The sequence below is a fragment of the Saccharomycopsis crataegensis genome (assembly GCF_037102585.1).
Source record: "Saccharomycopsis crataegensis DNA, jcf7180000000084, whole genome shotgun sequence".
Classification (NCBI taxonomy): domain Eukaryota; kingdom Fungi; phylum Ascomycota; class Saccharomycetes; order Ascoideales; family Saccharomycopsidaceae; genus Saccharomycopsis; species Saccharomycopsis crataegensis.
Genome location: NW_027043829.1, coordinates 40,155 through 53,570, shown reverse-complemented (window position 1 = coordinate 53,570; position 13,416 = coordinate 40,155). Strand labels below are relative to the sequence as shown.

At 39.1% G+C, this 13,416-nt stretch overlaps 6 protein-coding genes across 6 annotated transcripts; 5 read left to right on the top strand and 1 right to left on the bottom strand. All coding sequences in view use genetic code 12, as the record gives it.

Annotated features, from left to right (window-relative positions):
* Nucleotides 1–11: 11 nt before the first annotated feature.
* On the bottom strand, nt 12–1,223 carry DASC09_030450 (serine hydrolase domain-containing protein; the record flags this gene model as incomplete). The annotated part of the gene is made up of 1 exon (XM_064996644.1): nt 12–1,223. One exon carries the CDS (start codon nt 1,221–1,223, stop codon nt 12–14), a length of 1,212 nt encoding a protein of 403 aa, XP_064852716.1.
* A 737-nt stretch (nt 1,224–1,960) lies between these two features.
* On the top strand, nt 1,961–3,589 carry DASC09_030440 (flavin-containing monooxygenase; the record flags this gene model as incomplete). The annotated part of the gene is made up of 1 exon (XM_064996643.1): nt 1,961–3,589. The coding sequence occupies one exon, from the start codon at nt 1,961–1,963 to the stop codon at nt 3,587–3,589; it is 1,629 nt and encodes a 542-aa protein (XP_064852715.1).
* Nucleotides 3,590–4,465: 876 nt separating this feature from the next.
* On the top strand, nt 4,466–6,814 carry ECM25 (Ecm25p; the record flags this gene model as incomplete). The annotated part of the gene is made up of 1 exon (XM_064996642.1): nt 4,466–6,814. The coding sequence occupies one exon, from the start codon at nt 4,466–4,468 to the stop codon at nt 6,812–6,814; it is 2,349 nt and encodes a 782-aa protein (XP_064852714.1).
* A 424-nt stretch (nt 6,815–7,238) lies between these two features.
* Nucleotides 7,239–7,851, top strand: SMB1 (mRNA splicing protein SMB1; the record flags this gene model as incomplete). Its single annotated transcript, XM_064996641.1, has 2 exons — nt 7,239–7,241; nt 7,351–7,851. The coding sequence occupies 2 exons, from the start codon at nt 7,239–7,241 to the stop codon at nt 7,849–7,851; spliced, it is 504 nt and encodes a 167-aa protein (XP_064852713.1).
* A 1,763-nt stretch (nt 7,852–9,614) lies between these two features.
* Nucleotides 9,615–11,969, top strand: ACO1 (aconitate hydratase ACO1; the record flags this gene model as incomplete). Its single annotated transcript, XM_064996640.1, has 1 exon — nt 9,615–11,969. One exon carries the CDS (start codon nt 9,615–9,617, stop codon nt 11,967–11,969), a length of 2,355 nt encoding a protein of 784 aa, XP_064852712.1.
* Nucleotides 11,970–12,326: 357 nt separating this feature from the next.
* On the top strand, nt 12,327–12,842 carry CHZ1 (Chz1p; the record flags this gene model as incomplete). The annotated part of the gene is made up of 1 exon (XM_064996639.1): nt 12,327–12,842. The coding sequence occupies one exon, from the start codon at nt 12,327–12,329 to the stop codon at nt 12,840–12,842; it is 516 nt and encodes a 171-aa protein (XP_064852711.1).
* Between the last annotated feature and the right edge of the window lie 574 nt (nt 12,843–13,416).

The window sequence follows — 13,416 nt, the reverse complement described above, 5'->3', positions numbered from 1 at the left end:
ATTTATCATGATCAAGTGAATTGCTTGTAAACTTCGGTTTCAAATTCGGTCAATGCTTCAAGAGCAGTTTTGTCGTAGAATGGAAATAATTGAGTACAAAACATCCCAGTAACTCCTTTCTTTGGATCAATCCAATAATACAAGTTTGGTAAGCCACACCAGCTCAAACTGCCAGCAGATCTACCAGTTGGCAAGTCCACATCCACTTTGAAGAAATTGGCTGTCCATGACATCTTGTCCTTTGGAAATAAATCAAATAAATCAACTGGATTACTGAGTTGCGGTTGATCGTATTGGAAGTTAGGAGTGCAAGTGATTCCCTTTGGTAGAAGATTAGAGAAGGCATAATCTCTGACAGTTTCTGGTTTCAAAACCACAGCTCCAGTAGATGGACACTTACCTTCATGAAGGAATATTTCGAGAAATTTCATATAATCTTCAAGCTTCCCCCATAAGCCATGACCGCCAGCATGGAATTCTGGAACTTCAGGGTGGATTCCTTTAAGCGGGATCAAGTCACCACTGGTGCAATTGGCTCTTTGGTGGATTTCTGCTTGGTTTGCATAATGTTCAGGGCGTCTTGTAAATGTCAATGATGGGGCGCCGATTTGTTTGAAGACGTTTTCTTGAAGGAATTGATCAAGGGTCTGGCCAGAAACGTTATACACTATCTTACCTACCCAATCAATGTTGACACCGTAATGCCATTCTGATCCCGGTTCGAAAATTAATGGGGTTTGAAATTGTTCCCAACTTGAAAGCAAAATGTTTGGTTTGCCGGTGAGGTCCAACAACTTCTTGTAGTGTGAGCTGAAGAAAGCATAAGAAAAGCCTGCAGTATGTGTTAGCAAATGACGGATGGTTGGCTTGACGGTAGCATCTTTGAGGATTGGTTGATCTTCTTCGTCAAAACCCTGTAGTATCTTGATATTTTTGGCTTCTGGAATGTAAGTTTCCACGGTTTCGTCGATGGACTTGATTTGTCCACGTTCGAGAAGTTGGAGTAGAGCAGTACAGGCAACTGCCTTAGTATCTGAATAGAATGCCAAAGTAGTGTCTGTGGTTACCTTATCATCAGGAACGGAGGCATCTTTCGCCCCAGCAGCCCCAAGGTACACTAGGCCATTTTCTCTGGTGACCACGGCAGCAATTGCCAAGGGCACATGGTTTTCGAAAGAGGGGTTTGTATATTTACTGAGGATGTTGTCGAGGCGGGCGGACATTTTTGAGATGGGATATGCAATGCTAATTGTACAATATTTCTTACAAATTTACTGGGTTGTTACACCATAAACACTTATATATCTTGAAGTACACCGTGCTAAGTGTGGGGCATTGAGAGGGGCGACAAGAGGGGTAACAAGAGGGGCATCGTCGCAATCCGTGGTGGTGATTGTCTCCCGATGGTTTTTTTTTTTTTTCTGGGGCAATGGATAATCGCCACATACAGTACGATTACGTATGTATGTATGTTGGCGGTGATCACGGTCAAAGGCAGAACCACCCAGCATTGTTTTTTAATACTGCTGCTATTTTATTATTATGATTATTATTATAATTATTATTACCAACAGGCATCGAGTGATTGGCGAGAGATCATAAAGTTTTCAGACTTAAGGCTGGAGACAATTTCCCTAAACGGGCCGCCCTCCGCACAGCTGTCAACACATTGCCGATACCGAGAAATCGGTTCCCCTCTTTTGAAGGTGTAACAGGCAGGAGAGCAGCCCTCCTGACCACAGTGTGTGGAGAAACTGCGTCAACATGCCTGCAAGTGGGACCAATTGCGGGAAACTTTCCAGCGATATAAAAGCATTACGTACTTCTGTCATTTTGAATAACTTAATGTGTGATTGCCATTTAGGTTATCTCATCTATTGTTAACGCTCTACCAAATCATATTTTTTTTTTTTTTTTTTACAGTTTCGAAAGCCCTGCTACTACTCTTTTTGCTGTTATCATGCCAGTTCCTATCAACACTGCAAAAGTCCCATATTACGACATCGGTATTCTCGGTGCCGGTTTTTCTGGGATCCTGGCTATTTATGAGGCCCGTAAAAGGGGATTATCGGCTCACATCTTCGATGGTCAATCTGGCTTCGGAGGAACCTGGTACCAAAATAGATACCCTGGTGCCCGTGTTGACTCTTACATCCCAATTTACGAATTGTCAATTCCTGAAGTCTACAATAGTTGGACTTGGTCGGAAAAATACCCAGATTGGCGCGAAATCCGCAAGTACTTCGAGCACGTTGACAAGGTCTTGGACATCAAGAGGGATACCACTTTTGATACTTTCATTACCAGCGCCACTTTTAATAAAGAGTCGGGAACTTGGTTGCTCGAAGATAAAAACGGGCCACTTATTCAATGCCGGATCTTCATGCCTTTAGTAGGGTTTGCTTCTAAAAAGTACGAGCCAGACTTCCCAGGGTTCGACAAATTCAAAGGAGAAGTTATTCATTCTAATGACTGGCCTGAAGCTGACGACTATAGTATTTTAGATAACCGCAAGATTGGCTTGATCGGCACAGGCTCAACCGGTGTTCAAATTGTCCAAGAAAGTGCCCCAAGAGCTGACCATCTTACCGTTTTCCAAAGAACTCCTAACCTCTGTTTGCCTTTGCGTCAAGAAAAAACCCCAAAGCAAGACAAATCTAATTATCCTGCTATACACGCAGAACGTTCGAAGCACCCGGGCGGTTTCCTCGAAAAAAAATATGACATAAACACCTTTGACGTTTCTCCAGAAGAACGTGAAAAATTCTGGGACTCTTTGTTCGAGAAAGGAGGATTCTTGTTCTGGAATAACAATTATGCTGATTTATTTTTCGACGAAAAAGCCAATGATGAGGCGTATCAATATTGGCGCAAAAGAGTTCACCAAAGAGTTAAGGACCCTAAAGTTGCTGAAATGTTGGCCCCTAAAGTTGCCCCTCATCCATTTGGTACCAAACGTCCATCTTTAGAAAGAACATATTTCGATGATTACAATAGAGATAATGTTCAGTTGGTCGATGTCAACAAAACTCCAATCAAAGAATTCTATGAACACGGAATTGTCACTGAAGATGGTGTCAAACATGAAATAGATTTATTGGTCCTTGCCACAGGTTTTGATGCTTGTGATGGTTCTTTCAAGAACTTTTCAGTTTGGAATATCGAAGGTACCCAGACTTTGTCAAACGAATGGCGTGGTCCTGAAGGATGTTCTACCTGGTTGGGTCTTGCCGCTAAAGGGTACCCAAACATGTTTTTCACATACGGTCCTCAAGCACCAACCGCACTCAGTAATGGGCCTTCTTGTATCTCAATTCAAATGGACTATCTCTATAAGTTGCTTGATAAGTTCTTCAATGGTAACTACACCTATTTTGAACCAGATGCAGCGTACCAAAAAGCCTATAGAAAAAGAGTCGATGATTACGCTGAAACAACTCTTTTCCCTAGAGCGAAATCGTCGTATATGGGTGCCAACATTCCTGGTAAAAAGGTTCAAATGTTGAACTTCAGTGAAGGGGTGGCTCCATACAATGAACTTTGTAAACAAAATATCAAGGCTGACTTTGAAGGCTGGAACTTCGTTTGATTGCGATCTTTTGTTCCTTTTTCTTTTGTTTGTTTGTGGAAATGTTAGGAATCACTCAACATAACCAGAATCCAATCGTACCCATCACCTATTGTGTACTTGTGTGCTTCCAATTATATACCAACGTGGTGTCGAACAGCTGAATTGTTATTATTTTTTTAATGCATATGATTTATTAATTTATTTATTTATTTATTATTATTAATTCTTGTTGTCACTCGTTGTAAACACTGTAGATAGATTGTCAGTAGAAGTTGATAAGCAGAGTATTATGCGTCTGTGTAACCTTCAGCTGAAATTGGTGATGTTTGTTTACATCTTGATTTGGGCAGCTACTTGTCATTTACCTTCAGTTTTGCAACTTTTTTGGACCTTAATGAGCATCTTTGTGATTTTCTTACTTAATTAACCTCATCAGTATGTAGCCTTCACGTGCACGCTTTGTTTTGATGTCAGCTCTTTTTGGGTGTAGCATTTTTTTTTCTGCTGTTTCAAAATAACAGGTATCAAATGGATGTCATTGGCAAGTCTTTTGTTTATTGAGACCAAATTTCAGAACCATCCGGTCTCTGTACCACTTTTAAGCTCACCACACTCTCCCTAATATATTGTTTCTCTCCTTTTCCACACACACACACACTCTCTCTCTGTTTCCTGTTTGATTCTTTCAAAGTATTTACAAATCAAAATTGTTGGTTGCAGTATATCCGCCAACCATCAAGCATCAGTTTCAGGAGCCAGTAACCACCATTGTTTTGTTTGTTTATTTTCAAAGGAATAGATAAATATAATCAAATTAGAGCTAATTTCTTAGTCGATCGATCATAAAATTTTAATGACCCGCTCTTTTTAAATAACCATCACCATACAACTAAGATGCTGTTTGATCTCAATAAAATATTGTTCAAGTCAGCCACCTATGATCCAAGCACCAAGCTCCCTATTTATGTTTTTGATACCACCGCTTTACCAAACCCTGCACAGTGCAACTTTTTAGCACTCATAGGACTCCTTGTCGATAAGATTCCTGATTCAAACTATGTTCTTGTGTTCTTCACTGCAGGACTTTCAAATGATAAAAATTTGATAGATTGTCAAGAAAACAATTCAGATACTTTCAAATTCTCGTGGATATGGGGAGTGAGAACTTTTCAGCTTATTCCTCCTGAAAAGAGAAAGTTCCTTAGAAAGATTTACATTATCCACGAATCGTGGTGGATCAGAGCTCTCACCGAAGTGGTCAAGAACTTGGTATCTCTGAAATTTCTTAATCGGGAAAAAATCATTCATGTATCAAATCTTAGTGAGTTACTGAAACATTTGGATATTACCAAGATTAACATTTCATTAACGAACTATTGCTACGAATTTTTCAAGATTTATAATTCAGAAAATAATCTTAATAAGAAATCTCTTCTTAATATCAGAAAACAAGAACCATCAACACCTCCCAAAGTCGTGATACCCATTCATATACCTGATATATTTGGTGTGGCAATTTCTCCATTATCAAACCAATTAAGTTGGTATTACTATAATTTGATCTTTGTGAAATTTCTCCAATTATATTATCTTCCAGATTACAATATCAAATCACAGCAGCTACACTTAATTTTGTTCCATAATAATTCGCCATCACTCAGTTTCAAAAGCAATATTCTTCAAGATCTGATTTCGCGAAACCAGTTAATTTCTCTTGATCAATTTGAGCTCAGTACCCTTTTCAGTACCTGGAGGTATTTCCTTAAACGTTTGAAGAACGATTATGCAATGATACCACTCGGACCAGTAATTATGAATAAAAATAAACTCGTGGATTTCGAGCAAATTAATGACTTAACTAACCGAATTTTTGAATTAAATGGGTACCATGAATTATTGAATGATATAATGAATTTTTTTATTGTTCCAATGATAATCCATGATACAAACCATCTTGTGAAAAATTCAAAAGGAAACAACGGAAATCAAATAGTGGATAAATATTTCACCAAAATTTGCAGATTTTTAATGCAATTCATGTGTGGCATTCTTGTCAACTATTCAGAAGACGAACGTCAGGCCGGGATCAAGTATGTTGGTAAGTTAATCCGTTATTGGCCATATCTTGACGTCAATTATTATAGAGCTCCTACAAATAAACCATTACCTCCAACACCAAGAATCAGTGCCAATCATTGCAATTTAAATATATCCCCACTAGCCCCAGTTGAAAATTGTGAGTTGACTAGGAACTTATATGACTATATTATGCATACAAATTTAATTTCTAGGAATTTGGAATTTCTTAATGACAAAGTGTCTATTAACGATAAACTCAGAGATCAGAAACACCTAAATAATTTCAATATTCTACCAAAGTCAGATTTTGAATACCAAAATCTTGCTCAAATCAATACTATTACTTTTGCTGATCTTGAATTATTGGGTGATGGTAAAGAAAATGAAAAACCAGTTGAGGCATCTTATGCAACTGAAGGTACTAGTTTCAAGTCTATCAACGATAAAATTCGCAGCAATTTCAAAACCTATTTCAGCAACCCACTAAGTGACCTGAATTTTGCTAGTAGTGTCACCAGCTCTGCAGAAATTTCTATTTCTAAATCCTTCAGCAGCCTTGGGTTCAAAAGCGCCGCACCACCGCCTCCTGAGAAAAAGCCACAGCATCAACGAGCTAAAACAATTTCTTCTCTAGCAAAGGAACCCAAAATAACCCCAATGGCCCCGCCTCCTCCTCGTTTACCTCCTCGTTCAAACTCTGTGACCTCTTCCCCAGTGCGTTCCCAAAACAGCAACGGTAGCTCAGATGCAGTTTTCAAAAAACCAATGATTCCATTACGCTCATCATCTCCTGGGTTAAAATATGCTAGCTCTCAAGAAAGTTTAGCATCTGTCACTTCAAAACGCTCTATGTCTAGTATCAATAATGACATTTTTTCTTCGCCGAAGTCCAATAGTGTATATTCTGCTGGTTGGAAGCCTTCTACAATTTCACTTTCTTCAAACCCAATCAACAGCACTCCGACCCTCACGAAGAAGCCGTCAATTACGAAGGTGGTTCGTAAAGCCACCTCCCAAGAATTCATTATTGCAGATAAGAAAAAGTATGCGGGAATTGAAAATGGGAAAGTCAACAAATTAGCGCAATTGTTTGAGGAACGTTTAGAAGGCATGGAAATTTTGGCGGAGATTGAAGCAGAAAAATTTTTTCGCAGATTAGTCTGAATTGAATCAAAATTAGTAAGAACAATATGAAGCTGACTTATATAATTCCATTCTTCCTTTGCTGCTACTTTCTTTTTATTTCTAGGGGCTGTCATATATTTGCATTGGATTTTCTTTTTTCTTTTTTTTGTTTGTCGTTCTATTTATCCTTTTTTTATATCATTCTTTTGTAATTATATTCTTGTGTGATCAGTTTTATCTACATATTATTCTCCCAGCATATCTCCTTCTATTAAAGTATCATTTGTAAGAACGCTCTCTCCGTCCATGAGGTATGTACGCGTATATGCATTGATCTACATCATTGGAGGAGGTTTTTTTTTGCAGCCCATTTTCATCTCATCTGCAAAAAAAAAAAAAACTAAACAAGTCAGTAGTAATAATCATAACTACAATAATATTTAAAACAACCTTCACACAAAAAATGGTACGTTGATGCCATCAATTTGGGCTCTGATTATTTCCTTCGTGAATGTATATATATATATATATATATACATATATTATTTGATTCTTGCTTACTAACATTTAACCAGGTCCAAGTGTCTCGGAAAACTCGTCTAACAGATCTCCTTCATTATCGTATCAAGGTGACGACACTCGACGGTCGTAATATTATTGGTGAGCTCCTTGCCTTTGACAAATATATGAATCTAGTTCTTGCTGATGCCGAAGAATTCAGAATCACAAATAAATCCAAATATGCCATAAGGGATGCCAAACGCCTGGGGGCCATCAACACCGCTGACCTTGTCAAAGAAGATAAGCGCGCTTTGGGTTTGATAATTCTTCGTGGGGTCAATGTCGTGGGTGTTACTATCGAAAGTAAACCACCAGTAGATAAAGCCACTCGTATGGGGGTAGGAAAGACCACTGGTGGTGGGGTGATGAAGCCTTTGAATGAAAAGCAGGTGAAGAAGGACAGTAATGCCAAATTTTTGGCAAGTGCTCTTAGGGCTCCAATAAAGACGGTGAGAGGTGGGTTCAACCAAGGGCCACGGAAATTCCAGCCGCCACCGGGATTCAAGAAAAATTGAACTGCTATTAGTTTTTGGATTTTATTGTTGTATTATGTTTACGCAGGTGTACTTTCTTTTTTTATTTAACCACTTTTTTTTTTAATCATGTATTCACGATTTATTTAGACATCTCGGCTTTTCTTTTCTCTTCTGCCTTATTCAACCAGGCATCTTGGTTGTAGTTTTTGGCATTGTAATCTAGTTGCCACTTGGAGGTTTCTCATATTTTTTTTCTACTATCAGTAACTGATGGTATGTGAATAATTTGTGAGAACCTTGGTTGATTCATTGATGAAACCCAGTGCCTTTCATCTATTTTTGTATACGCTATGGAAATTGGGCGCCCAGCATAATCCATCTTTTTGTGAGTTTAAAAGTGTCATACATTGATAATAATGATATTTATTTTTGAGGAACAACAAAAATATGAATTTTATTTGAGTAGTTGGAGTACCAGCAATAAATGAAGTTGGGGAAAAGTGAGTGAAATATTTAAGAGACATTAAGTTGTATGTTTCAAGGACCTTTGGGGTATCGCCACCGTGAACACCAATAGCAACACGCGTGGTATTTTGACAACGTTAATCAATTCTCAATATTGAACATCTTTCCAAAGTCATAAACCCGAAGTAGACATATTTGAAAACATGAATATATACAATAGAGGAACTACGCTTATTTTCATGCTTCATTATAATATCACGATTTTCCTCTGAGACAACATCATTAGGGCATGGTCACCAGCATTCTGATTACTATATTCATACTAGCTTATTTTCGAGAACTTTTGAGACTCTCATATTAGATCCATCAAAAGAAAAACAAATCAATGAAGTGAAATACCTAGCTGTTTCTCCCTCTCCTTTTTTTTTCTCTCTTTTTTCTTTTCTTTCAAAGACTAATACTAAGAGATCAGAATCAGCTATCATCTGATTTTCTTTTTTTTTTTTATAAGGTACCGGTTACGAAACGGCAATACAAACCTTCTACTTATGATGATAACTCTGAGACCACTGCTTTGAGAATTTTATATTTATTCTAGGTATCAAAATACAATTAGGCAATATGCCTCTCTATTTCCCATACTGAAGTTTCTCTGTTATTTGTTTTAATTTTTCTATCAATGTTAATTATGAAAATTTGAGCTCAATTCAGCGGCACAATGTATCGGTCACATTCCCTTTCGGCAGTATTGGTACAAATTACAATAGATCTTGAAAGATACATGTTTCCATGCTAACCAAAGTTTCAAAAGAATAGTCGAGCTGCGAAAAATGTTCTACCCTAGCATTCAGCTTCTGCAATGTACTATGAGCTTCAAATTGAATGTTTGAAAGAACAAGTTATCTCTAAGCACAAATTCATACGATTAACAAGATGGGCTCATTCGCTAGGGATACCCACCCATAATAGATTGAACAAAACAAAAATGGATAGATAGTGCTGCATGCTGTGATAAGATCTTATCGATAAGAAAACACCGGGTCACGATACACTTCACGTGCAAGAACAGTAATCCGACTAATGATTTATTGGGAGAACACCGACCTCGGCGCCGCATGTCATCCCCGAGGACAAAAACCCGTACACCAAGCGTGCCTCCAATTACAAACTACCGGCAAACCATTGGCTGCTGACCCTCCCCAAGATTCGGGCCCGTCACCACGACTCCAGAAAAAATATCCCCATCTTTATATAAGGCAACCGATTTTTGCTGGGTTTTTTCTTTGGATCGCGTTGTAGAACCTCAAATCATTAAGTTGATCCTATTTACCATCACAATGCTCGGTGCTAGAACTTACTCAAAGAGACTCTTGAACAAGTCTACCTCCCGTGGATTTGCTTCTGTCTCCAGCAAATTAACCCCAGACTCAAAGGTCCTCCAAAACTTGGTTGAAGATTTCTCTTACCTTAACTATAAACAAAACTTGGAAAATGTCAAGATTGTCCAAGAACGTTTGAAGAGACCATTGACTTACGCTGAAAAGTTGTTATACGGTCACTTGGACAAGCCTCATGAACAAGACATTGAAAGAGGTGTTTCTTACTTGAAATTGAGACCAGACAGAGTCGCTTGTCAAGATGCTACCGCCCAAATGGCCATTTTGCAATTCATGTCTGCTGGCTTGCCACAAGTCGCCACCCCAGTCACTGTTCACTGTGACCATTTGATTCAAGCCCAAGTCGGTGGTGCTGCTGATTTGACCAGAGCCATCAACTTGAACAAAGAAGTTTACGACTTCTTGGCTTCTGCCTGTGCTAAATACAACATTGGTTTCTGGAAGCCAGGTTCCGGTATTATCCATCAAATTGTTTTGGAAAACTACGCCTTCCCAGGTGCTTTGATCATTGGTACCGATTCCCACACTCCAAACGCTGGTGGTTTGGGTCAATTGGCTATTGGTGTCGGTGGTGCTGATGCCGTCGATGTCATGTCTGGTTTGCCATGGGAATTGAAGGCTCCAAAGGTCATGGGTGTTAAGTTGACCGGTAAGATGAGCGGCTGGGCTTCTCCAAAGGATATCATCTTGAAGTTGGCTGGTATTACTACCGTCAAGGGTGGTACCGGTAAGATTGTCGAATATTACGGTCCAGGTGTTGAAACCTTCTCTTGTACTGGTATGGGTACTATCTGTAACATGGGTGCCGAAATCGGTGCTACCACCTCTGTTTTCCCATTCAACAAGTCCATGGTTGACTACTTGGATGCTACCAAGAGATCCCAAGTTGCTGAATTTGCCTCCGTTTACAAGGACTCTTTCTTGAGTGCCGATGAAGGTTGTGAATATGATGAACACCACGAAATTGACTTGAGCACTTTGGAACCTTACGTCAATGGTCCATTCACCCCAGATCTTGCTACTCCAATCTCTAAGATGAAGGAAGTTGCCGCTGCTAACGGCTGGCCATTCGAAGTCAAGGTTGGTTTGATTGGTTCTTGTACCAACTCTTCTTACGAAGATATGACCAGATCCGCCTCTATCATCAAGGATGCTGCTAGTCACGGTTTGAAGGCTAAGTCCATTTTCACCGTCACTCCAGGTTCTGAACAAGTCAGAGCTACCATTGAAAGAGATGGTCAAATCGCCACCTTCAAGGAATTCGGTGGTGTTGTTTTGGCTAACGCTTGTGGTCCTTGTATTGGTCAATGGGACAGAAGAGACATCAAGAAGGGTGACAAGAACACTATTGTTTCCTCTTTCAACAGAAACTTCACCTCCAGAAACGACGGTAACCCAGCTACCCACGCTTTTGTTGCTTCTCCAGAAATGGTTACCGCCTACGCAATCGCCGGTGACTTGAGATTCAACCCAATGACTGACAAATTGAAGGACAAGGATGGTAATGAATTCTTGTTGCAACCACCAAGTGGTGTTGGCTTGCCACCAAAGGGTTACGATGCCGGTGAAAACACTTACCAAGCCCCACCAGTTGACAGAGCTTCCGTTGAAGTTGTTGTTTCTCCAACCTCTGACCGTTTGCAATTATTGACTCCATTCAAGAAGTGGGATGGTAAGGATGCCATTGAAATGCAAATTTTGATCAAGGCTAAGGGTAAGGTCACCACTGACCACATTTCTATGGCTGGTCCTTGGTTGAAATACAGAGGTCACTTGCAAAACATCTCTAACAACTACATGATTGGTGCTATCAACTCCGAAAACGATAAGGCTAACTGTGTTTTGAACAGAGTTACCGGTGAATGGGCTGGTGTTCCAGAAGTTGCTGGTTACTACAGAGACCACGGTATCAAGTGGGTTGTTGTTGGTGCTGAAAACATGGGTGAAGGTTCTTCTAGAGAACACGCCGCTTTGGAACCAAGATACTTGGGTGGTTTCGCTATCATCACCAAGTCTTTCGCTCGTATCCACGAAACTAACTTGAAGAAACAAGGTTTGTTGCCATTGAACTTCGTCAAGCATGAAGATTACGACATGATCCAACCAGATGACAAGATTTCTATCCTCGGTTTGGAAGGTTTCGCCCCAGGTAAGAACTTGACTTACGAAGTTACCAAGGCTAACGGTGAAAAGTGGACTTCCGAATTGTCCCACACCTTCAACCAAGAACAAATCGGTTGGTTCAAGGCCGGTTCTGCTTTGAACAGAATGGCAGAACTCTCTGGTAAGAAATAATTGTATTGATTAATTCTTTTCAGGTCTCTCTCATCCTTATCCTATCCTCATCATTACTGTTGTATGTTTCTCATCCATCTGCTTTTTTTACTTCTAAATAGTTTTAACTCTTTAAATTTCATATTATTATTGTGACGGTTAATATTTCCATTACTTTGTAAAATCTTTTGAGTAGTCTTTTGGTCTCCTCATCATTCGGTAGCTACTGATGTGCGCGCAATAGAAATTGTGCGGTGGTTGGAAGGTTGATTTTTTTCCTTGGTTTTTTTTTTCCTGTAATCATTATTCGCGTCGCGATTGAGATGTCAGCTTTGCTTCTTTCTGTATCACAATTTGATCAAATCTAAAGCCAGCAAAATGACCACTGAAACAAGTAAAGAGGCGGTAGTTACTTCGATTGAAGAAAACGTTAAAGACTCTAAAGTTGAAATTGGAGAATCTAAAGCGGAGGAAACGGTTGAAGAAACCAAAGCTGAAGAATCTAAGGTTGAAAAGCCTAAGGCTGAAGAATCCAAACTGACTGAGGAAAATGCGAAAATCGAAGAGCCTCAAGATGACAAAAAGCGTAAAGCCAGCAGTTCTGGAGACAAAAGCCACAAGAAGAAGCGCCACAGAAGAAAGTATGATGACATTCCACCTCCAGAAGATGACAAAGAAGAAGAAGACAGCGAGTATGACGAAAAAGAGGAGTTTGTCAATGACGATGACAATGACTTGGATGATGATTTAGTGGAAATTGACGAGTCAAATATTATCCAAGGTAGTAGAACCAGAGGCAAGAAAATTGACTACGCTAAAACTGCGGAGAAGTTGAGAAAAGAAATTTCCAAAGATGATGATGATGAAGATGACGAAGATTTCAAACCTGAATGATTTATTTTGATGCGGAAGAACCATATTATTTTGTAAAGAAAATTGAGCAATAATTGCCTTTTGTATACTTATTTTTTTTGTGTAAAATGGAAGATTTTTTTTTCTGTAATAGAAATTTCATGTTGTAGGTCTCATGTGGAATTGACATACGGCTCATGGGAGGCCTATTTACTAATCCAAGAATACTTTTTCTTTTCTTGTCTCTCTCTTTAGGTTTTTCAATTCAGCTATTGTAACGCTCATTAGTACTGCTCATAACATAACTATCAGTTTATGGTGCTAGAGATCCTTGCAATTGCTTCCTGTAAATACAATCAGTCACTTATAGCTGGGATACATACACACATATATATTAGAAAAAAGAAAAGTTTAGGGCTATAAAAATATTTAATAAAACGAAATCTTATACAAACCAGAAAGGAAAAAATGATGATCAAACGACTAGAGAGTATAAAAACAACAATGGAAGTACAAAAAACAAAACCCAGTACAAAGGATGCTAGAGAGAAACAAGTAACATTGATCCAAATGATACAAGAGTGAAGTCAGAATTAGTAGAGTAAATGAGGGGGAA